This window comes from Cydia pomonella, chromosome 11 (genome assembly GCF_033807575.1).
Source record: "Cydia pomonella isolate Wapato2018A chromosome 11, ilCydPomo1, whole genome shotgun sequence".
NCBI lineage: Eukaryota > Metazoa > Arthropoda > Insecta > Lepidoptera > Tortricidae > Cydia > Cydia pomonella.
In genome coordinates this window covers 13,189,057-13,214,210 of record NC_084713.1, presented here as the reverse complement: position 1 = coordinate 13,214,210, position 25,154 = coordinate 13,189,057, and the positions used below count along the sequence as shown (strand labels likewise).

Genomic DNA, 25,154 nt, shown 5'->3' with positions numbered 1-25,154 from the left:
GCTCAAGAAAAAAATATTCCCCACTTTCCGTGTAGGGGAGCTAGAGGATTTTTTTTCGTCTAGTTTTTATTTTACGACTTTATCGGAGTAACTGATTTATATACTCTTATTCGTGCTAAATTTCAGCTCTCTAGCGCTCACGATCACGGAGAAAAGCCGCGGACGGACAGACAGACATGGTGAAGCTATTTATAAAGGTTCCTAGTTGACTATGGAACCCTAAAAACACCGATAAAATCGTACAATAAAAACTAGAAGAAACACGTTTTTTTAGGGTAGCCACCCTAAAAAAACCCCTACACCAAAAGTGGGGATTTTTTTTGTTCAGTTCAACCCTATAGTGTGACGTGTCGTTGGATAGGTCTTTCAAAGCTAGTACTAGACTTCAATAACCATTTTTTTAAACTCTACTTCCTCTAACTTCTGAATCATGGATCAAAAATTAAAAAAAAATGGTTAAAGTAAAGCTTAGTAAAGACTTTCAAGGAAAAGTATAGCGAACCTGATCGGTTAAGCCGTTTTTGTATTTTTGCTAAAAGTCTATTTTGTTTGACTAACGGGTAACTACGGAAGCCTACATTGAGCACAGCGCGACATGCTCTTGGCCGGTGTTTTTATTTATTTGGTCAGCAAGTGACTAAGCTTGCTTATTCTGAACTTAGTTCTGATGAACAATTACGAAAAAACGACGTTTATTTTTTGTTTCTTTGTTAAGTTGAACAAACTGTAGCTCCTAAAGTATTGATCGTAGAATAAAAATAAACACAATCTTTGTAGGAAATTTTATGGTGAAACTTTTGTCTGAAGTTCCTTGAGTTCTCTTCTTTAATTCTAATGCTATTAGTAAAGATATTCGAGATATGAGCAAAAATAGTAACTTCAACCGCTTCAACTCCCCCACAGCGTCAGCATAATTCCTACCCTACATAGATACGTAGATACGACATTGATCAGATATATCAGTGCCTTTTGGCACGTCTCTTTTGTGTCGTTTCTTCAAACAATTGTCAAGCATTGACACTGAAATCCTCATACGATCCATATCGTATCTATTTAGTTAGACCTAACATTTGTAGTATCTTAAAGTTCAAATCGGGCCGTTACATTTATAAGGTTAGTTCATTAGGTATTTCGTCCATTAGGTTATTTGAACTTAGGTAAGTACCTTTATTATAAACTAAGGTCATTAAATGTTATAAAATTAAGTGTTTAGAGCATATTAACAAAAACATTAGGTAAATCGACTTTAGGCATTCTGATAATATTTCACCCATTGAATGTGTTATATATAATGTCGAAGAAATACTTCTCGAAGATCATAATTTACAATCACAATCGTGCACCCTGAGACCGTATAAATCTTTCTCAGGTTTCGATATAAATCTACCATCATATTGCATAATGAATTTAAATCGTAATCACCGGGGCTGTGGGATGTAAAATTAATAACTGTTTTATGCAAATCGGCTCTTAGCCAGCGTTACTAGAGTCATGTGGGACATTAATTAGATTTTAGGCAGCCGTGCAAATCTGAGAGATCATTTCTAAATACAGTATTCCATTTACTAACTTCGTACGAGTATATAATAGTACATTACGATACAAGTGCGAAAAATAGGAAATTCGAAACGAGTGGCGATAAATTAAAACACGACCGAAGGGAGTGTTTTAAATCGACACGAGTTGCGAATTACCTATTCGCACATGTATCGTACAACGTTTTACAGTACATATGGCCCTTTAAATGTTCGACACAGTAACATAATATGCTACTTCTCGCACTAGTGCTATAAAGTAGCCCCATATGTACTGTAAAAACTCTTTCCTTGTCTCATCTTAGGGTATGTTATCACTTTAAGTTCAGATAGCAACTTCATCCAAATAATATGTATAAAAGAATTTATGAGGCTCCTCTGATCTAAATAGATTCTACATAGGATAAGAATACAGTACAAATGTTGGTAATATTTACAATTTAAGAGGAAAGAGGACGGCCGATTCTTCATACAAACGCAGACCTCATTTTCCTCTCTGGATATTGACATTTTGGAGAATATTTTTACATAATTTGATGTAAATTAACTATAGCTATGCCCCTGCGATGGGATAAGGATACAGTACAAATGTTGGTAGTATTTACAGTTTAAGAGGAAAGAGGAGGACGGCCAATTCTTCATACAAACGTAGTTCCAATTTTCTTCTCTGGATATTGACATTTTGGAGAATATGGTTACATAATTTGATGTAAATAACTATAGCTATGCCCCTGCGTTTGACTTTTTTTTTAAAATTTTTATATGATTTTAAAAATTTGGAGCGGAAAACAGATTTCATAAAAAAATTAAATGCTTCTAATTCCTATAATAATTAAAAATTTGAAAAAAAACAAATAGCTGTGGTTAATATACAAAATATTTTCTATAATGTTAATATCCAAAGAGGAAAATGAGGACTACGTTTGTATGAAAAGGTGATTTCGCGCGGGTCCTCCACTTTCGTCTTAAGTTTTTTTACTTCAGCCTGTCTGTGTAACTTTGTGAAAAAATACCATATCAAATCTTTTCTACGTTTATACATACGAGAATACTTTATATCTGGGGAAAATGTAACGGCTGATGGAGTAAAAACATAATGCTCCTCTAGACAACCTTTGTAATAAACTAAGGTATACATATCTTTTTCTTTGATTTTGGGTCACTAAACCGGGCGGAAAATACTTAACTTGAATTCATTGTTCTTTTTTAATGAATGATCAGAAAATATGTGTATACAGGATGGCTTGATACATATGATTAATAATTATAATGCATGGATAAGTAAAATTAGAACTAATTCCAACTGTTTCAGCCGGAGAAATAAGATATTTTTTAATTTGTTTTTATCTAGTTGGTCATGGGACGACGATATAGAGGAGTGTGCAACTTTTCAACCCTAGGGCCGAAACCTACCGCATTTATCCCGCTTCTTGGTGCAACAAGTCAACAGAGCATGAGAAATGCAAACTTCCTTTTCACGTCAGAAAGCTTTAGCTTGTATTTTATGCATCACTAATTATTTAGTGAAGTAGCTATTTCACAACTAATTTCTGCATTATAGTCTACAGCTTTTAAGTTAAGGGGTTATAAAGAAAAAACAGTTTCAATATAAACTGTCTTGAATCTTGACACTGACCTCAACCTTCAGGCAAAGAGGGCAATTTCAATAGATGTATTGTTTCTCGAGAGCCATAAGTGGCGCCCTTGGCGGTGCAAGTACACAAGTCTTTCGATACAAAATTTAGTCGAACTTAGTAAAAGAAGCTCAAAACTAAAGGTACCCTGCTCTTTATTTTTCATCAAACAAACTCGTAAAGTCTCTCTTTAATTTTTAGTTTTACAATCAGTATTTGGGTGAATCGAAAAAATACGTAGTTAAGCGTAGTAAAGAGACAAAAGATGGGAGGATTAAAGATAAGAAGATATTATAGTGTTGGTAAGGATTATAGAATCTCACACATAAGGGAAAGTGGGATAAACCCGGACAGCTGTTAATTGCGGACGTTCATGTTTTGGGCGATACGGCGTCCTTATCCCTCGTGACCGCCTTCAGGAAAATATCCTTGGCACATTTGATGCTCAGATAAACATCGTGATGGAAGGCTGCGAACCTGCTTTAAGCTAGTTGTCGTCAAATATTTTTGGAAGGTTTCATGTAATTTACATATATGTTGAACTACCTGCGCCTGTAAACTTCGTTCACGTGATCTTTAAAGCTTTGAAATTGTTATACATGCTATATGAGTATCATCGCAGAGAGTGTTTTTGAATAGATAATAGCTTTATAAACCGCTAGGGGGCACCGTTGCATGTTTATACCCCAGAACAACGCAGTTGTACTTATATATCCCATGGTCAATGGGGAATTGCGGACAGAAAGAGTTTTGAAAAAAAAATAAACTTGTTGATTAGTTACTAATAATTACTGATGGTGGTTTTAAAGACCGATAACCAAAGTTTAATTTAAGATTAAAAGAGATGCATCACTAATCATACTTTTAGATTGAATAGATGATGATCTTAAGGGCCTGTTTCACAATGTCCAAATAAAGCCTAAATAAGTCCTACTTGCCACTTATCTGACGAATAAAGTCATGGTTGGCATTTCACAATCTTCAAATAAGCTTAATTGGTAGATAAAGTGCTATGTTTTGCAGGAAAATTTATCTGACAGTTAATTTATTTGTTCATTATCTATCCAATACTTTACGTGGACAGTATAAAACAGGCCCTAAGTGTCCGCAATTCACACTCTCCCCTATTAATATAAGGGATAGGTACGTTTACAAAAAATACTTACTACAGTATTTTATTCACTTAAAAATCCTATTTTCCCAGAGTTTACTGGATTTACTAACCATGAATTATTATTTTTTTAATCTCCACATAATTAGATGTACATAAGTCAAGTTTGCTCTACGGTAGGGAATCTTAGATTGATTTATTTATGATAATAATTGGGTACATCATTGATATTCAATTTACGTTTACACGTGTCACGATTGATGTACAGTCAGCAAAGCAATTAGCTAAGCACCCCTGTCAAGCTTTCCTGACTGTACATAAAATGCTCTACTCGTATTGAAATTGCGACTGAAGTGCGGCGCTTTGATCTTTTATGTTTCTTTATGTTACATTCAATGCTAAGTAAACGAACGCTTTGTAGACCTACTAAAATAAGTCATAATTTTGGCAGATATGTGACGTTCTCTAGAAAAAGGTACTACATTGCATTGTCGCTTACCATAAAGTCGAAATATGCTCTGAATATTCTGTCAGAGCGTCCTTATGGCAAGCGACAATGCGGTACCTTTTGCTTGAGAACGACACATATTGTTAATATCTCTGGCAATTACAAATATGGCGGCCATAATTATTATGGACCAACGTAGCTTTGCGTTGCAAAGGCACGGAAAAAACGATTCTAAATTTACTTCTTCGATATTTTGTTTCTATAAAATATTAAACTTTTCAAAATCGTAGGAGCAGTATATATGTACTTACATATGTTATTCTCAAATAATACCAAAAAGGTCCACAATATGTAATTACGTAATTAACAGTAACAACACTATTATTTACAATTTTACTTATACTAAAAACAAATAAGGAACAAATCAAATTATTTGATTAATTTTTTTTTTAAAGTTACACTACTACTAATTTAAATTGAAATATTTAAAAAAATAATCAGGATATTATGTATAACTCATAAATAAATTATTACTGTCAAAATGCATTTTGACAGTAATAACACTAATAACAGTTTTTAATTGTTATTAATATTAGAGTTATACAAATAACAATGTTTGATATCTTCACAACAGGAGTGTATTTTTAATTAGTGGATATAATTAGTTTTGGGCCTTACTTTAGCATAAAATCGGTTCGATTCCGGCCTCCGCCACTGCTGGACTTGGTCAGTTTTTCTGCTGTGTATAATATCTATTACAGTATAATATCTTTAAAAAATGTAGCAGATATAAGCGTAAACAGACTCACACAAGAGGACGCCCCGGATCGCGCAAAGTGGAGGAAAGCAAGTAAGAAAGCGGACCCTGGCAAAGGCCGGGATAACGCGAGGTAGAAGAAGAATCAAAAAATAAATACCTTACGTTACTTATTTATTTTATTTGACGCTGTAGGTATTGTTTGCTATGAATTTGAAATTCCATTTACTTGTGAATTTAAAGTCAATATCTACTTGCTCAAACAATACCAGGTCATACTGCAAGTCTACAAACTACAAGTGAACTCAGGTAAACTGGACGTCTACGATATCAATGGTTGTCTATTCAAAGTTTTGCTGAGAAAAGTGTTGTTGCTACAGTTTAAATAACCGAGCAGACTGTTACTACGAAGTAATGTTTACTTATCTAATTCAAATCACTGTCATACTTTGATATTGTTTTTATTGCTTACTGTGTCTTATTGCACTTCTATAAATTTCTACTTGAGACATAACTAATAAGCGATTAGTTGTCTTTTTAAGTATTACCAGCAGGAAGGCCAGGAAGCAATTTCTTAGGCCGATTGCATCGTCAAATAACCTACTTAGTGTTAGCATATTGTCACATTGTCATCTAAATGATGGAATTATACCAAAGTTCAGGAAATTTATCTGAATGACAGCCCGGTATCTACTGGGACGTAGTTCAATATTGCAAGATTTTATGTTCATTTATCAAATATAGAAACAAAGTTAGTACCTATATTATGAAACCAATAAATGGAGTGAATCTAGGCAAAGGCACTTAAATAAATTCTTTAGGCTTGAAATTAAGAAATAAGTTCTATTTCTGAGACCCCGTACTAGTAAGAGACGAGCACTAAGGTACATGGATTCATGACATGTGTGATAAGCTCGAATATAATGCAATTGCTGGGAAAATAACCTGACTAAAGATGTATGAAAGACAAAAATGCTTGATATTAATTTCTAGATTAAAATCTTTATATCTGACCAACTAAGAATAGCAATACTAGAAATTAAATCATAAAAATAAAAATGCCACGGGCTGTTAGAAGTGCCAATAAGTGGTTAACATTGTAGACGTAGATATCTTAGACAAGGTCTGTAATCAGCTTAGCGCGACGAATAGAACTTTATCCCGCGAATGGCGTTCCGTGGGGAGTGCCAAATGTTTCAGCGGCGTTTCAGTCCTCATTCAGACACGGCCTCGACAGGAGGTGTGCGCCGCGCTTCTGCGCAAGTCACTTCGCTACGAGCGAAATTAAGCACATCCATGAACCGGCAAAATACAAATTTCATAGTGATGACGCTTAGATGAGTTTATAGAATGAACTTAAAAAGTCGGTCTTGATTGATTGTATGTGTATGTGTGCGGTAGTTTAAATTATTGTTGACATTGTTTGCCGTGTGGGTAAGTGAAGTGATGCTACAGAATAAGGTTTCATTTTTCCGTCTCTCAAACACGTTTTGCAACACAAGAGTGACATTTGCTTAATTAGTGTAGTCGTCTATGAATAACATGATAAAATTATTCAAAAAATGGTCAGTATTCGTCTCGTCCGAGAGATAATGAAGTAAAAGTTTTCCGTGGAACTTCCATTTCGTATATTTTCCCTCGGGTTTCGCCCCCGAATAATTTGTCAATGTAATACTAACAAACTCTGAAATAACCCAACATCGACAGCGAGATTTTCGAGTAAATATTTCACTTCGGTCACAATGAAGCCATTTGTCAGCAAGGCTTTTAATTTACTGCTCAAATTACTCTTTTATTCATTACCGTAATTTAACGCTTTGTAAAGCTGCCCTTTCTGTGAAGAAATGTCGTAACTGTTTCTTCATAATAATTCTTTTGGATCTGAAGACTTAATCTTTAAGCAAATTCTACTTGAATTTAGAATCTCACCTGTAATTTTAGAGATCTCTAATGTTTAAAAAATCTACTACATAGCTAAAACTCAAGGATTATTACATATCGATTTAAGTAAAAAATAACTACCTTGACATAATTGTGTAATTATTTTATTTTATTAAACTTAGCGCAAGGTTGATCACATCGTGTTGGTGATCCTCCCTATAAAGCTGGAGGCCCCGGGTTTAAATCCTGGTAAGAGTTTTTTACGAATATTTATTCCTGAGTAATGGATGTTTTCCATGCGTTTGAATATGTATTTATCTGTTTCTTATATATCGTCGCCGAATACCTTTAGTAAAAGTTTGTTTTTAGTTTGAGGCTAGGTTGATCTGTGTAAGATTGTTCCCGTGGGTTTATATATTAGTTATTTATTTATGTATTTGTATTTGTATAATGAAAGTGTAAATATATTTTTCATGATCGCTATTGTGGCCGCACTTTTAGCACAAGGATGCTAAGAATAAGTCTACAATCTGATATATAATTTTTACAAGATTTTAGGATGTTGTAAGAATTAAATTCATAATTTAAATATCGGCAATTTCGAATGAAAATGTTTTACATTGACTTTCTTTTAGTCATGTAGTTTTCATAAAATTGTGCTAAATCTTTCAGTTTCATGTTATTGCGCATCCAAGTCCAAGTAAATTTCTCTCAAATTGCTAAGACGATTTAGGTACGTTAAAATGTTGTATTTTTCAGATTATACATGTAAATTCAGTACAATTCAAATAAGTTTTAGGCGCCCTTCCCACCTTTTATTAATTGCGATTCGTATTTACAGATTTTGAAAGCTACAGTTTGGGACAAAATTCTAGTTTTAATTAAAAACATTACGAATACAAAAATCAAAAGGAAAAACTAATTATAGCAGGTTACAGTTTTTATTGCAATAAGGTTTCAATTAAATAAAAATAATTAATGTTAATATTTTAAGTACTTAATAAAAAGAGACGCTTTGTTGGCATAATTCATTTATATTGGATATATAAATTGCAATTGCGAAATTGCAGCTTTCTCGCTCTAATGACCATCTAACAAAGCCGCGGACGGACAGACGGACAGAGGGAAACTATAAGGGTTCTTAGTTTACTACGGAACCCAAAAAGAAATAAACAGGCAGGTCTGATGCAAGAACAATAAACACATTTCTCAATTCAAACTCTACATCACTGTATTTTCTGTAAAACGCGATGTAATTTCGACTTCGGAGCAAATGGAATACAACCATGAAATAGAGCACCAAATGCGGCTCGCCGTGATATTTTAATAAAACATTTTTAATTTCAGAAAGGTTATTCAGAAGTGAGGGCCTTAAAATTGTAATAAAAGTGCGAACAGTCCTCACCCCTTATTGAAATTGCTCGCAACTGCTGTACCACAAGTTGGCAATGGCTGTTTTGTTTAATATAGATAGCTTCGTAACATTTTAAAGTCGAAATGAAGGTAACATTGAAATTCAGATGCACAGCAATACTGCAGTAGAAACGCTAGTGCAGTCAGTAACTAAATGTTACTTATAAGGCAGGTAAAAATATACCATCCAAAATAGACAAAACACAAATTTTGAAGAATATGGGATTCTAGATTATGTAGTTATTGACTGTGTAGGCAAATTACCTAATATGAGTTATATTACCCGAGTTATTGCGTTCATTTAAAGATTTTCCCGCGGTATTCTTCTCATTGAAAGAACTAAGCAGCCCGTGAGGGTTTTTTTTAAATCTCATGCAGGAGTCCTCTCCTTCCTCCTTCTTAAAATATTGAGTGTAACAAATAATTTTATTTTAGTTGCTTTTGTTTGATCGGATGGATGGACTGATGGAGGCACCAACAAAGGTATGTTGGATGAAAATACACGTCCACATGTCGGATACGATATAACGTATATAATATATACAGGGCAGTTTTATTATGTATATATGACCATACTCTTGAGAGATTATGAGGTACTAAGTGTAGGCAACGCGTATGTAACACCCCTGGAGTTGCTGGCGTCCATAGGCTACGGTGACTGCTTACGGCGGGCCGTATGCTTATTTGTCACCGACGTGATATAAGTATTAAAAAAAAATGAGGCCACCCCCAAAAACGCAGAAAACAAATCATCTACAATTCTGAAAATCATATATTATGTCTACGGATCAGTTGTTTTATTTTTCGTTATTTCGAGGACAAACTCAACAACCCCACATTAAAATTTGCAAAGTATGACCTACATATTTACTCTCATAGTCAGTCATAACAAAATTATATGTATAAATATTTCTGTCAATGAGATAGAAGCGTATTCACAAATAAGGAGGTCAATTCCCACTTACATTGTGACAAAAATGATCATATATCTAAATGAAGTCAGTTGCTTGTACGTCTCGCACTAATTTCGTATTGCATAATTGTTTTTTTTTTACCAGGTTACGTTATAAGCGCCTAACTTGTGAACCAAAAAATTGCACAGATTTAAGGCTTTATATGCATAAAAGAAAAATAAGAAAAAATATGACGCTTACGTAGCTTAACGGAACACTAAAAAGAAGAAAGACAATAAAAGGTCGGCAACAAATCACAGCTGAGGATGCGTAAACACGCTTCGCTCGCTCGCGCACAGCCCACCAAAGCACAGTGCAGACCTTTTATTATACATTTTTTTTCAGTAGAAAACAAACTTAAAACGAAAAACTACAAAATGGGACACAAAATTGGGGGAAGGGAGGAACAGTCACTTGCCAAGTTGTTTCCACTCCTATTTCTTATATTATCTACAAGCATTTAAAGTTTTATGAATGTTTTTGTCTGATTGGAACTGTACTTTAAGCTTAGAAGCTGGACTCTTACGCTATGTACAAAACCTTTCACGAGTAGTACGAGATAATATTGCAGCTGCGGCCCTGATACAGACTTCCCTTTTTTCAATAAATACCTGCCGCCAACTCGGTCCGTTGTATAATGACATTTGGGATCTACGATGGAACCCTCTTGCTTAGAAGAAAAAGACTCAATCACTATGTAAAGACATCCAGATCCCAAATCATAAATGTAATACGATTGCATTTAGAAAATCACCCCTTAATTCAACAGGCGTATTTTGATTACGCTACTGATGGGCTTAAGTATATCACGAATTGGTACTGTACAAATAGTACGAGACGAGGGCTATATCATGTTATGTCACGCGTGATAAGCGCAACCATAATATACGGTCGCAGGAAGTTGACGATGTGATGACAGCAAACATGTGTATCACCCAGATGATGATGGATTGTATCTTCATTTTGTTTAGACTAATTCTAATTTAATAAAATCAGACAGATTTTAACTCTTGAGTTATTACTATAGCAGGTATGTTTCCCCTCTGCGTTGGGTGGTCAGATGCCGATGCTGGCTGCTTTAGTAAAAAATAGTGGCTGGAGCCGAATGGACGCTAGCTTTAGGGCTACCTACGACTCAACCCATTTTAGAAGTAATTAAACTAATTAAATTACGTTTCGATCAGTATAAAACAACCTTTTAAATATAAAACAAAATGGCATTTTTTACTAAAAGTTTTGTATTAAATTTAGCAATCAAAACCTTTGTAACAGAACTGATAACCTGACTAAGTTATTAATGATGTCTACAGTTACCGTGGCCGAGTTCTGGACATGAAAAGCATATGGTCGGATAAGAAGTTAAGCCCAAAATGACTTTTTAATGTATATTTACTAAATTTTTGTTTCTAATTCTAAGACACCAACTCTTATGTTTCTATCTTTGTTCATTGTCGAAATAAATTCATGCATAAAGTCCGATATGATGAATTTCCGAAAATGTTGTAAGGCATGTGGCATTATTTTTATTAATACCGTTATGACATAAATTACGAATACCTAACAGGGACGCATTATAACATAAAGCGTTATGCTTTGAAGCAAAAACAACTGTTGTTTTTGCTTAATATCGTTATGTAGTAACAGGTTTTATTAGGTATGTATAACTTATACTTGTATGTGCTTGATAACAATGTTATAAGTTTATACTAAGTAGAAACATGATGTTGAATGCGACCAACTATTCAAGTTTAGTTTAGTAGTTCCTAAGTTTTCAAGTTTGTGCCCATTTTGTCAAGGCCATCCTTATGCGAGCCCAGAAATTGCAATAGCGTTAATATGACAAACAAAGTAATGATATCATGCAAAGAGTAGTGAAGTGATGAAATCAAAAAAATCTTTCCTAAATTTTTAGCAATACTTATAAAATTTAAACGGTAAATAGGTTAGGTATACTCAGATTTTTTCGGCCATTACTTTTCTTGTCATGTTTGACATTTGTCGCAATGATGAAAATGCCATAAAGGCAAACTTTAGAGTGAGCTCCGAAAAGGCGTAATGGACCGAATAAAGGGTGCGTGGAGTAGGCAGTTGTAGAGTTTGAGAAAAATTGGGTACATATATCTCACCTCACATCGGTGTCTATAACCTCTTTAATGTTTGATGAAATTTGCTTTGACATATTTTGATATAGAATGAAAACCCTTCTTTTACAAGCTGGGTCTATGTTCATTGTTATTTTCGCACTCGCAATGGTTCTAACAGCTCCGCTGATTACTATTACAAGTATTTACCTCTGACTAGCGGTCCTACGTTCGTTAACTTTAAACGTAATTCCATTTAGTCATTTCTTTTATTGTAACTTAAGTATCTTTTAACTGTGTAGGTATCATTTCATTTATCTACTTTCTTTGTTTAGGCTTTAAGGCTTTTGTGACTCTACGGTTTTTATAAGAGTTTTATTTTTCTGGTGACTTTATGACTGTATTATTTTTTTGGAGCGCTCATAAGGAAATTCACATGTATTTTTGTTGAGAGATAACTTTGTTATTGTTGATAATTTAATCCCATTTTATACGGCATTTGTTTTCCTTGTTACATAAAACTTTTTGAAGTGCCGATTGTATGTACATATTTTGGCATTGGCTTTTTTATGTATTGATCAAATACGAAATATTATTTTAATAACGTAATTTTATATAATATTGCCTACCTACTCTGTACAAACGTGATTCATAGAATAGGTATTTGGTCCACAGGTGTGGTGGACAAACGCCTACAGAGACATATCTACTATCTACAAGAATAATTAGGTACACTTTCCATATTAAAACAGACATACCTTAAGATATAACAGGGACATATAATCAGAACGCAATATATTCATATGCTGTGTAATAAAAGGTAAAATGCTAAAGATAAAGATAAGATAAGATAAAGATAGTTTATTATTCAAGTAGGCATATTACAATGCGCTTATGAACGTCAAATAAAGCTTATACACCAGCTCTAACCCTACACCTCTGACCCGAGAAGATTTAAATCCCCCCTCAATTGGAAGAGGGTATCCCAATATGGACCGGCAAGTTCAATTCAATTCAATTCAAATATACTTTATTCATGTAGGCCTAGCAACAAGCACTTATGAATAGTAAGACAGTATTACATATAATTATCTTAATCTAATTATCAGAGCAATTTATTGATGTTGTAAATATTATTCCATATATAATACTAATGAATATAATTCATAGATCAAATTTAATACTAAAACTTTCACAAAATACAGTCATACAAAAAAAAATGTATAAAAAATACTTGTCTAGATAGTTTCTAGAATAAATTCTAAATGTCAAACAAATATAATAAAAACAACAAAGGAAATACATGCATTGGAATATCCATTTCATCATCATTATTCAAATATAATAAATAATTAATCATTTCGAATCAAAATTAATCCCACGTTGTTTTATCATTCATGTAGTCTTGTGTGGTATAATAAGCTTTAGAAATAAGTTTACGCTTTACATGATTCTTAAATTTATTAATTGGTAACTCAGTAATATGGTTTGGAAGTTTATTATAAAATCTCACACAATTACCCATGAATGATTTTTTAATTTTATGGAGCCGAGTGAAGGGCAATGCGAGCTTATGTTTATTTCTAGTATTAATATTATGAATGTCACAATTTTTCTTAAAATCGGCAATATTTTTATGCACATACAGAATATTCTCATAAATGTATTGACAGTGCACTGTCATGATGTCAATTTCCTTAAATTTATCTCTCAGTGAGTCTCTATGGTTCATTTTATATATTGCTCGAATAGCCCTCTTCTGCAGAACAAAAATGGTATTTATCTCTGAAGCACCACCCCACAGTAAAATACCATATGACATAATGCTATGGAAGTAACTAAAATATACTAATCGAGCTGTTTTGACATCAGTTAACTGACGGATTTTGCTTACTGCAAAAGCTGCAGAACTCAGTCTATTCGAAAGAGTAGCAATATGGGGACCCCACTGGAGTTTAGAATCTAAAGTTATACCAAGAAAAACTGTACTATCAACTAGTTCCAATTCCTCATCCTTCACAATGACACTTGTTTGTACATGCCTTACATTACTAGTGACAAACTTAATACATTTAGTCTTATTCTCATTTAACAATAAATTATTAACATTGAACCAATTTACTACTTTAGAAATAGCATCGTTTACATCATTGTAAGCTTGTTGCTGTCGTTTGACTTTGAAAATAAGTGAAGTGTCGTCTGCAAACAATACTATATCATGGTGGGTCTTTACAAGGAATGGCAAGTCATTTATGTAGATAAGGAACAGGAAAGGTCCCAATATTGACCCCTGTGGTACACCCATAGAGACCAATGACCCCGGTGATCGCTGTCCATTCACATCGACCCTTTGTATTCTACCATTTAAGTAGGACTTAAGTAAATCCAGTGCCGCTCCTCTAACTCCATAATAGTGTAGTTTCCTGATTAATGTTTCATGACAAACGCAGTCGAAGGCCTTAGACAAATCACAGAAGATACCTATAGCATCTCGTGACTCCTCCCAGGCATCGAAGATATGCTTAATTAGCTCAACACCAGCATCGGTTGTCGAGCGACCCCGTGTAAAACCAAACTGCTTATTATGCATTAAATTATTGACGTTAAAATGTCGTACTAATTGAGAAAGAATTAATTTTTCAAAAATCTTACTGAACGTTGGTAGCACAGATATCGGTCTAAAGTTAGTGGGGTCAGAGTTGCTACCCGATTTAAATAAAGGAGTTATTTTACTATGTTTCATTAAATCAGGAAACTCGCCGCAATCAACACTGTTGTTAAATATAATTACTAAGTCAGGCGCTATAATTTCTACTAAGGATTTGACAGCATGGACAGAGACTCCCCAGAGGTCATTCGTTTTTTTGACATTAACCGAATTAAACGCCTTTACTACATCGGAGGTACAAACACGTTCAAAATGAAAATCTCCACAACACTCTGGAGCGTTATCTTTTAATAGAGTAACAGCAGATGAGGGTGATGAATTTAAATCCTTAGTTGTGAAAACTGGTACGTCAGTGAAAAAAAATTCAAATTCTGTAGCTACTTCTAAATTGGAATCTATAATTTTGTTATCAATATTTAGTTTAAAATCATTCACTCTGTGTTTCGAGCGACCAGTCTCCACATTGATTACTTTCCAGGTTGCTTTAATAATGTTGGTACTATTTTTTATTCTTTGACTTAGATAATTTCGCTTAGCTATATGACAATCTATTTTAAACTTTTTCGAATATTGCTTGACATGTTCTTTAAATTCATCACTCGTGTTAAACCGCCGTTCCTCATACAAGGCATACAGTGCACGTCTTCGTTGATGTAAGTCCGCGGTAGCCCACTCACTAAAAACTGATGCACCACTAACTACGACCGATTTTGAAGTAAATATCGCATTATAATGATCCATAAAAGTGTGAAAGAATGAATTATACATACTATTTGGACCCATATCGGAAGACAAAAAGGGTAGCGCCTGAACTAAACTTTGCTTCATTCTTTCTACGCGGTCCGAGGTTACTGGTACAAAAGTTATTTGTTTTCTCAAAGTATTTTTCCTTAATGTCTCAAATACCATTAATTGACCTAAGTGGTCTGATTCTAAATTACTGATAACTTTTTTAGTAATAGGAACAATATCAGTGAAAATATTATCTATACAGGTTGCACTAGTAGCAGTCACTCTAGTAGGCTCCATAAACATGTGGTTGAGATTACCAGATTTGAATAGATTCAACAATCTACAAGACATTGTTGAATTTTCCAAAATATTTACATTAAAGTCGCCGCATATAAATAATTTCTTACTAGAAGATGATATTTTAAGTAGCACAGAATCCATTACACTTTCAAATATTTCAAAATTACTTAATGGCGGCCTATACACACAGACAACAATAAATTGCTCCAATTCTACTGCACTTAGTTCTATAGTCTATAGCAAGAAACTCGGCGGGACACATCTTTTCAAAACATTACATCTTATAATTAACATGCATTAGTAGTAGCTACTTTTTTATAGAAAATTGATAAAAATATATATATATATATATATATATGTATGTCATATAAAATCATACAAATACTCTTTCAGAAAACATATCGAATTCTTACAAAAGAAAAAGAAAATGATATTAATAAAGAAATGAGAAAATACATTATATAAGTCTGACAGATTGCTATACCTACGAAAAATATTTGATGTGCTTTCTTACCTGAGCTGTGTCACCTATACAATGATTTTACATATACACAATGATTTTTTTATGTACAATGATTTTAATTGCTACTTGTTTTTACAGTTTTTGGTTTGGACCATGCATGTTTGTCTGTCAAGTAGTCCTCGACTCTGTAATAAGCCTTCAACATCAATGACTTCTTTAAGTAATTCTTAAGAGCTGGCAAGGGTAATCTTAAAGCATCGTCAGGTAACTTGTTATAAAAATGAATGCATTGCCCAACGAATGACTTTTGTACTTTGCGGACACGATACTTTCTGATAGAAAGCTTATTTTTATTTCTAGTGTTATAGTTATGGACATCTAAATTCTTAGTGAAGGAGTCTAGGTTCTTGCTAATCTAATACTGTTCTGTTAACTAGAAAATGACAGACATCGCATAGCTTAAACCGTTAAAGATAGTATTTTAAAATTTAAAACGCTTATTTTTACCCTAAGGAAGGGAAAATCAGGTAGAAGGTTTTTAACAATTTATCACTGTCAAAGTCCAAAAACCGCTTGAAGATTCTGAAGTTCTGAACTCACTTGATTTGAAGAGACCTCAATCCTAATAAAAACAAAAATCAAATGTAAACCCTTTCGTAAACTTTAAAAGTTGAGCTATTGTGCGGAAGCACCATAATTCACAATAAAAGCCCCTTGAGCACTGAAGTTGATTTTACTAGCTCGGATTGTGTAGAAAAGTAGCTCCTTACGGAGCCAACGGCAGGGTTGTTCCTTGTTCCCATCGTAAACCTAACGAGTCGATCGTTCGGATGAGCTCGTATTTATGCAGCTGTCGGATTAACCATAGTTATATTACGGATACTGAGATCATAGTTAGATTCTTTCGCCCTAGTCGAAAATGTCGAAATAGCAATAGCAATACTCGACAAGAGTTGTTATCATCAGCCGCAGGCAGGCGTTCGCCATAAAAATAAATGTATCCAATGTAACATCGTGCATAAAGAGGCATCTACAAGTTGCATTATTGTAGATGGCAGTATAAAGATACTGGTACGTCGGAGGAAAATGCTTGTAAGCAATAGCAATAGCCGTGTTATCAAAATATTCGCCGGGTTGGTTAGTACGGCAAGCAAATCCTTGTGGCGGGGGTAATCTCATACGATTGCCTTAGCAAGCGAAGCCCGTGAGACCACGCTATAGTCATACCGTGAGCAGTAGCGTAACTGAAGATTAATAGTTTCTTTCGTCATCATTTTGGTGTTTTAATAAAAATATTTATGATCTATATATTAGTATAACACGATACCCTCTTTTGATATGATGAAAGCTGTACTTTTAATTTACTGAATTTTCAAATTATCGAAGTTAATATATTGAAAGAACTCCATTCGTCTTGAGGACAATTTAAATACAGATTACTAATAAAACGCCAATTTTTGCATTATATTACCTTAAGCGTGAGTGAATCACTGAGATAAGTGCAGCAATAAATATTTCATCGAGTTTGTTAGGAAACAATGCAATATTTATTATCAGAGTACACGCGCTCGTAAAAATTTAGAAACGAATAGTATTAACATTAACCCCGGCTTGCCTTTGATTTGTAAAGAAGACTTCATTATTTGCTTCATTTCTTAGAACCAAAGTTGTGTTACTGTACTTGTTTTTTAATGTGACTGAGGCTTAAAATTACGCTAACTCGGCTAAAGGAAGAGACACTACTTGTAACACTGGAAAATATTTAGTTGACAGCATTTTGGTAGGAAAGTGTTTTTGCATGAAACATGTCTATCTCGGATAATCCTTGTCATAAAACGGCTCATGTCATTTTAGTTACTCATTTGTCTCTAATTTTGGGGTTTTTAAAACAATTATAGATTCTACGTAGTAGTAGTTTATTTTAGATTCCATCAATTCAATAGCCCTTGCACCCTAGTGGGCACTGCCTCTGTGTGCGTCCCATGACACGGACAAGGACAGCCATGTGCTCGGTATACCCCTCAAAGTCAAGAAATTAGAAAGGAACAAAAAATCAGGCGCGCCGTACGAAGCTTGCGGCGGACAATGTCGCATTCGCCCGGGTTTTAACGTTCTTCTTCAATATCTCTTGCTGTACACTTCTGTTAAAAATGTTGCTGGTCAAATCTGTCGGCTATCTTCTTCTTCCTCCTGCCCTTATCCCACGTTATGTGGGGTCGGCACAACATGTTCTTCTATTCCATTCTCCTCTATCTTTCGTCACCTCAGCACTCACTCCTTTCTTTCTCATATCCTCTTTCACACAATCCATCCATCGTTTTTTGGGTCTACCATCCGCTCTCCGTCCATCATCATTCATTCCTAACATTCTTTTTCCTATATGGCATTCATTCCTCCTCATTAAATGCCCATACCACGCTATCCTACCACTCCTTATCTTCTCCGCTACCGGTGCTACTTTCAAACTTCCCCTTATATACTCATTCTTAATCCGATCCTTTCTCGTCACTCCACACATCCATCTCAACATTCTCATTTCTGCTGCGTGCACTATCATTAGTTATTCTCCTAACCTAACTAGCGCTCGTAAAGTATTCCTAAAACTCATGAATACCTAGTTAATTCGTAAAAAACACAATTCATAACTCCCGCAGGAACAATATAGGCCTTTGTCGTTCAGTACACCTGCATAAAATAAGATCTTATTCAAGCGAGTGTGATAAAAATACATTACGTTCTTCTTCTTCCTAGCCTTATCCCATTTACTTGGGGTCGGATCTCCTAATACGGCGTCACCAGGAATGTCTGTCCTGGGTCGTTCAGTACACCTGCATAAAATAAGATCTTATTCAAGCGAGTGTGATAAAAATACATTACGTTCTTCTTCTTCCTAGCTTTATCCCATTTACTTGGGGTCGGATCTCCTAATACGGCGTCACCAGGAATGTCTGTCCTGGGTCGTCTCGGCTGGATTATTTGCCTCTTTAAGGTCCTTTTGGATAAGCGCCATCCATCTCGTCTTGGGTCTTCCGCGCCCCCTAGGCTTCTCACTCATTTCTAAAACTCTCCTCGTCATATGATGACTCCTCATGGCGGGGCCGTACCATCGGAGCCGGTTTTCAGTGAGTTTCTCCTGGATCGGCGTCACTCTGAAACTGCCACTGACATGGCTATTTTTAATGTGGTCCAAGATTGTTACTCCGCCAGCCCATCTGAGCATTCTCATCTCCGCAGCATGTAGTTTGTTGGCATGTTGTTTTTTAATAGGCCAACATTCAGAGCCGTATGTCATAGCCGGCCGTAGATAAAAATACATTATGTTGTTTAGTGAAATTAATTTTGTTTAGATTATTTTTTTAGTTTAGTCTAACTGCCAAGAAATAAAATAATGTATTACTTAGTGCATTATATTTTGAGCCCATAGTTTGTATCCATTGCTCTATTTTCCAGAACGAGTAAATTTTATTTACAGGACAAACCTAGCTGTATCAGTACAGTATTGGGCGTAGTTGGCATGTTCCCAAGGTTTTAAGTTTGATTGTATGGTCGGAAACCGATATACTATTTTCTTGAATACTTTGAACAAAAATGTTTCGTTAAGTGTGTTAGTTATTAAATTTAATGTCATATAATAAATAATTTAACAACTGGAGTCGACTTTAAGAGCGTCCCTCATTCGAAAACTTCGGGCGATGGTCATATGTATTGTATGGTCTTATGTTTATTTGACATAGCTATTTGTACGTTACGTACAAATAGCCATACATTTGAGTTCATGGAGTTGCCCCTCCAGAACAAAAATCGGCAGACTGTTTTGTACAGAAAATTACAGACAAGGCGTCTCCAGTTTTTAGGTCATTCAAGATTATGTTGCGATTTTAATAAAATTAAAATCTCAGACAGTATTAAATTCTATCAAATAAAGCTCAAATACAGGTGAAATTTTAACTAGCAGTTATACTCTGCGTAGTGACTTTAAATAGATCATACTGAACTTTTACTATGGGAACAATGCCTAAATCGCGAAAGAACATTTGGCTATTACATACATTCCGGCTGTCGTGATACCGCTGTTTTCCATTGGACAGCCGAATCTTTCATACAAATTTAATATTATTTTCAATGTACGCTGACATCAGTGTATTTGACGTTGCTTGTCACGCTTTAAACGTAACAAAATTTGCAATACATTGCGTCTTAGAATTAACTTAGAACAAATATTGGTGAGTTTGAGAGCTACAGTAGAGCCTACAGTTTAATTTATTGTTCCTGTTACAGGACACACCCGGTATAAAGTCACTACGCAGAGTATGGCTGGTGGTTAAAATTTCACCGTGTATATTAAATCGTTAAGTAATAAACAAAATCTAAAAAGCTGTAATACAACACGTTGGTCTAAGCACGTACCTACGAATGATACAAGGCACCACTTATTGAAATAATATTATGGTCGTGTACAGATAGGCATTTAAGAACAAAAAAGAATTTGTCTTCAAATGTAACCGCTTAATTCGGCAGTGATATATATTACGTAGGAGTTCGTAAAATAGTTAATCCCGAATGTCTACCTTCTCCGGAGAAATGTCAATTAATTTTATCAAAGCGAAGCGAGACAAAATCAATCTACACACATCGCTATACGAACTCGCTAAAAAACTAGAAAAACTGCCATCTGTCTTTCGACGATTCATTTAGTGTCTTGTGTGTGGGTAGGTTCTTATTATCGTAATTGGGGTTGGTACCTATAGGAGGACTACCACCAACATAGAAAATAAAAATTCGTGTATGGTCAGGTGGGGCAAGGGAAATCGTATGAGGAAAGTCCTTCTACGTAGGTGTTTTTAAGTCAATATGATGTATGCATTAGGTTTATGTCCCATAGTTCCTTTTATAGTCGTTAGATTTGTAGCTGGCCCCGACGGGCTAATCCTTTGTCTATTGTTAAGAGAAACCGCACGTGCTATAACCTGCATAAAAAATGGTCCGGCCTTTTTAACCGGTTATTGAATTACAACTCCTATGGAAATTGCAATTAGGCACAAAATGAACAAATGGAAAAATAATTTGCGATTTCTTGTGTGGTCCCTCTACGGTTACTGAGTGCCGGCGAGTCGAACGCTACAGAACCAGTCTAAAAGGTATCCTCGAGATGCGTAACAAAAGCGCGTTATCGGAGAGTGCACCTACACTGCATTTTTGAGCGTTGGACTAGCCGGCGATCAGGTGTCAATTAGAATTACACGACCCTTTTTTTGCAGGTAGTGGCACGTGCCGTTTTACTTAACAATAGACAAAGGATTAGCTCGTCGGGGCCAGCTACAAATCGAACGACTATATCCCACCTATCCCTATCCCTATCTCTGTCACTCCAATAAGGCAAGAGCGATATAGATGGCAACAGACGATTTTCTAATGATTCTATGTACAGGTGAAGTGATTATCACTAACGATGACAACTAATGTCGGCCCATTAAGCGTTTGATGGGCGCTTTGATTTGCATAATTAAGTACATTAACTTATTAGCAACAAGAGGATCAAATGGCGGTATCTTATTATTATTACGAATTTAGCTAGCGGTTTTGGCTGTAATCTCAGCAAAGCATGACTTTAGTATTTTTTCGCAAGTTTCCTTGTTGGTGAGAAAATTGCTTTTGTACGTACGAGTATCATGCTCAAACTGCAAATTCACGAAAGGGTAATTAAAATATTATGTATTTACATGTTTATCTGCCAGCTTAATATTAAATTTCCAATTTAAAATACAGTGTTATTTGAAAATCAGGATAAAATACTTTTTCTTATCTTAGTGCATTCCGTCCCATTCTAAGTTTTACTGTTTAGGAGCTCAGGGTTTGGATGACTTAATAACGTTTTTTTACTTCCACTTCACACGATTTTCGAGACATTGGTCAAACATACATTTTGTAAAATCATTGTTGTGGGTGGTGGGTCATTTTCATTTCCTTGTTTAAATTATCGTATATATACGTAACCAAGTATTAAAGGTTCCAGAAATATGTACAAAAGCTCGTGAACATGAGCCACCTCATCACTCAAACTCATGAGAAATGGATATTTCGTTTACAAAGTGGCTGATATGGTTCGTACCTATTAATCACGAAACTGTATACATAAAATAAATATTAGGTATGTTGTCAGGGAATATATTTTAATAAAGTACTTATACTTATAGTAAAAGGCACAGGTGTACCAGGTAGGTAACTGGCAGGTAGTTTTAACTGGAAACTGCCCGATTCGAAGTTAAAGTACGACAAATATTAGGTCTAATTACGATATGCATCAGATATGTAAATGTCAAATTTCTTCAAACAAAAACGTCACTCTTGACTCAGTTTCATCCGATCCATATCGTATCTAGACCTTTTATTTGACGTATCTTAAAGTTCGTATTGGGCTATAAGTTATGTAATAGCTTGATGGAACGTAACCCTGACATGGCCATCTTTCCCCTTGACGTTGGGATTAAAATATAATTCAAGTCGCTTTCTAAATTTTTGACTCCATGTCATATAAAAAAATGCCACGCACATGCCATGCATGTCTAAGTTTAATAATCTTTGAATGAACGAAGACAGGAATAAAGATTATGTATAAGTTGTTTATTTCAATACATTATTTTTGTATTATAAACATAGATACATTACACATATATACGCTCGTTCTAGGGATTTCAGAGCCCCTAGTGTATATTTATTCGATAGCGAAACGTGACGTATGCGTTTGCGTTAAGTTTCATTTTGTATGCTGTTCCGCCCACGAAGTTGCATTAAAGCCCGCATATGGATTTACCTGGTCTCAATTAAGTCTCACAGTTTACTTAGACCTACATACCTTTAATGAACATACCAGAGACTAGGTAACTACCTCTGTGAGCTGTAGATCTCGCGAGCATAGCTTAAAAGTTAATAAAATAATGGCTCCACCACTTTACAACAATGGCTCAAACATTTCCTAAAATTCAATCGACAAATAAATATTTAGTCATCGAACCTGCTCACAAAATTTCACGAGTGGGAAGAGAATTGCGACCTGTAGAGGAGAACATCCGAATATACGAGTATGAAAGCATTTTTGTCCAAGCTGAAACGAAGACCTTCGTAAACGCTCAGTCAATAATGAAGAATACGCTCGATCAATTATAAAGCCTAATAATAAAGACTTAGTAAACAAAGTTGCATTAAATGAACTAATTTTGACTAAGCATAAACGTTTGCGAGCGTTACTACATTTTTTTTAATTTTACACCTTCGGTAGGACTGAAACCTGTGACCATTGGAACACCCAATTCTGCCAGAGGTTTAAATTTTTCAATTTTTCCTTCATTTAATAAAAACATTAAAATTCGCGAGGTCTCTGATCTAAACATGTTGCACTTCATCTACAGCATCGCATATAGTACAACACCATCTATTACAACTCTGCGGAAAACTTGGTAAAAAATGGCGTTCTGCTATATTTATTTGAACAAATAAATAAATGTTAAGGTAAGTTGTTGCTATCTCCCTACTGATTTTGTAAAAAATTGACAGCTATTATTATATACTGGTCTCTGAACATACCTAATTTTCGCGGTTGACGCGCCGTTGAAAGGTAAAATTATTCTCTCTCCTGTTAATTTCATTTTCATCATGCTTTCATTTTCGTGTATAACGGGAGTTGGCAAGGTCATTATTAACTAATAATTTTGATGCTCCCTGTTGATAATAATTTTTCATAACGCTTAATTTTAAACAAAGAAGAATTAAATCTTAACATGCTAGAAGAAACAGGTATTTTGTGGTACAAACTCAAAGTTTCCCGGGCCTTTTGTGTCCACCTTTAAAGACCATACCGCCAGTAAAAGTTTAACCGTCTTAAAATTTTCAAGAACTACCATTGTAATGCGACAACCACAACAACAGAAGCATTTTAAAGAAAATCCTTTCCGAGACAACTAAAATATGTATTCTGCGATGTTGGCGTAGACCAAATGCGGGAGGCAGATTCAAACTTACAGATCCATGCCAATGTCATCTCATTTTGTTAACATTCGCCTGTGCATTTCACTCTTACTTATCTTGGTATAAGCGACATGTAGTTCGAAAGCCGCTCCGGGGCATTAGTAGTTTCCATCCCTTACCTAATGGAGTGGAAGAATGCCCAGGTCCATACTTCCCCGATTAAGTGTAGGACCAATCGAATTAAGAACTTAGTCGTATTGTTGTCAAGTTTTTGCTAAAGTAGCTTTTGGGAACCGTGTTTGTGTGTTCTTATTTCCTTTTATTGTATCGGAAAATATTACTAGGTAGCCTATTGTCCTCACTGACGTGATTATGTCGGATTTTGACGCGACAATATTTTATGGTAACATTTGAAGTGGGTGTTCAGAATCGGAGCAAACTGACGGCATTTTGATAAAATATTTTATGACTGGCTTTTATTTTTGTAAAAATATAAAACAAAAATACAAATGTAAGGCTTATAAGATAGCTACCTATTTATTACGACGCGGCAATTAGCTCGCACCCTGTCTCATTTGGTTTCACTCGGGCAATTTTCAGGGTCAGACAATTACAAAATTAAATAATCGGAGTCCATTTCCGGAATGACCAGATTCGACAATATTTTTTTGAGAGAGTACTTGTAAGGCTAGTCTTCCTATTAACTTTGTGTGTCATCATTTTACTGCTATGTATTTTAAAACAATGATATTTTATCAAGTAAAATAAAAAAAAAACATTTTTTTTGTGTAAAGTATTATAAGTTATTGAAATAAAAAGACTAGGATGTTAGTACTTTAATGAGCGAGAATAACAAGAATCTTCATAGAAAGAGAAGAAGGACTGAAAACAGATGCCCACGAGTAACACAGGATGGGATGAATTATTCCAAGGCACTCTAATGCAAAATTAAATTTCATTCCAACGAAATGTTTTTTGTCGCTACATTGTTAACTGGAAATAAAATAACTTAGTCCAGTTTCGTAGCGCAATCAATGCAGAGTCGTTTTTTGTTCTCCTCGCTATACACTGCAATACAGTTTGGCGAAGACAAACAATTGAAAGAAGAATTTAGTTAAGTTTCTGTTGCTTTCTAATTGATGAAAGCAATCGGAGCTCTCACGCGTAACGGACTCTGTTGAAGCAAAGCAAAGTACGCTATCACCCCCGGTTTGCA

The 25,154-nt window shown here is 34.8% G+C and overlaps 2 protein-coding genes across 2 annotated transcripts in view; one reads left to right on the top strand and one right to left on the bottom strand.

Moving 5' to 3' along the window:
• Positions 1-5,720: 5,720 nt before the first annotated feature.
• LOC133522885 (trace amine-associated receptor 8b) overlaps positions 5,721-25,154 on the top strand; it is a 73,744-nt gene continuing 54,310 nt past the window's right edge. The window contains exon 1 of the mRNA XM_061858346.1: positions 5,721-6,919. The gene's annotated coding sequence lies outside the window, so the exon portion shown is untranslated. The remainder of the gene's footprint in view (positions 6,920-25,154) is intronic.
• On the bottom strand, positions 18,912-19,268 carry LOC133523125 (uncharacterized). Its single transcript, XM_061858636.1, has one exon. It carries the CDS (start codon positions 19,266-19,268, stop codon positions 18,912-18,914), a length of 357 nt encoding a protein of 118 aa, XP_061714620.1.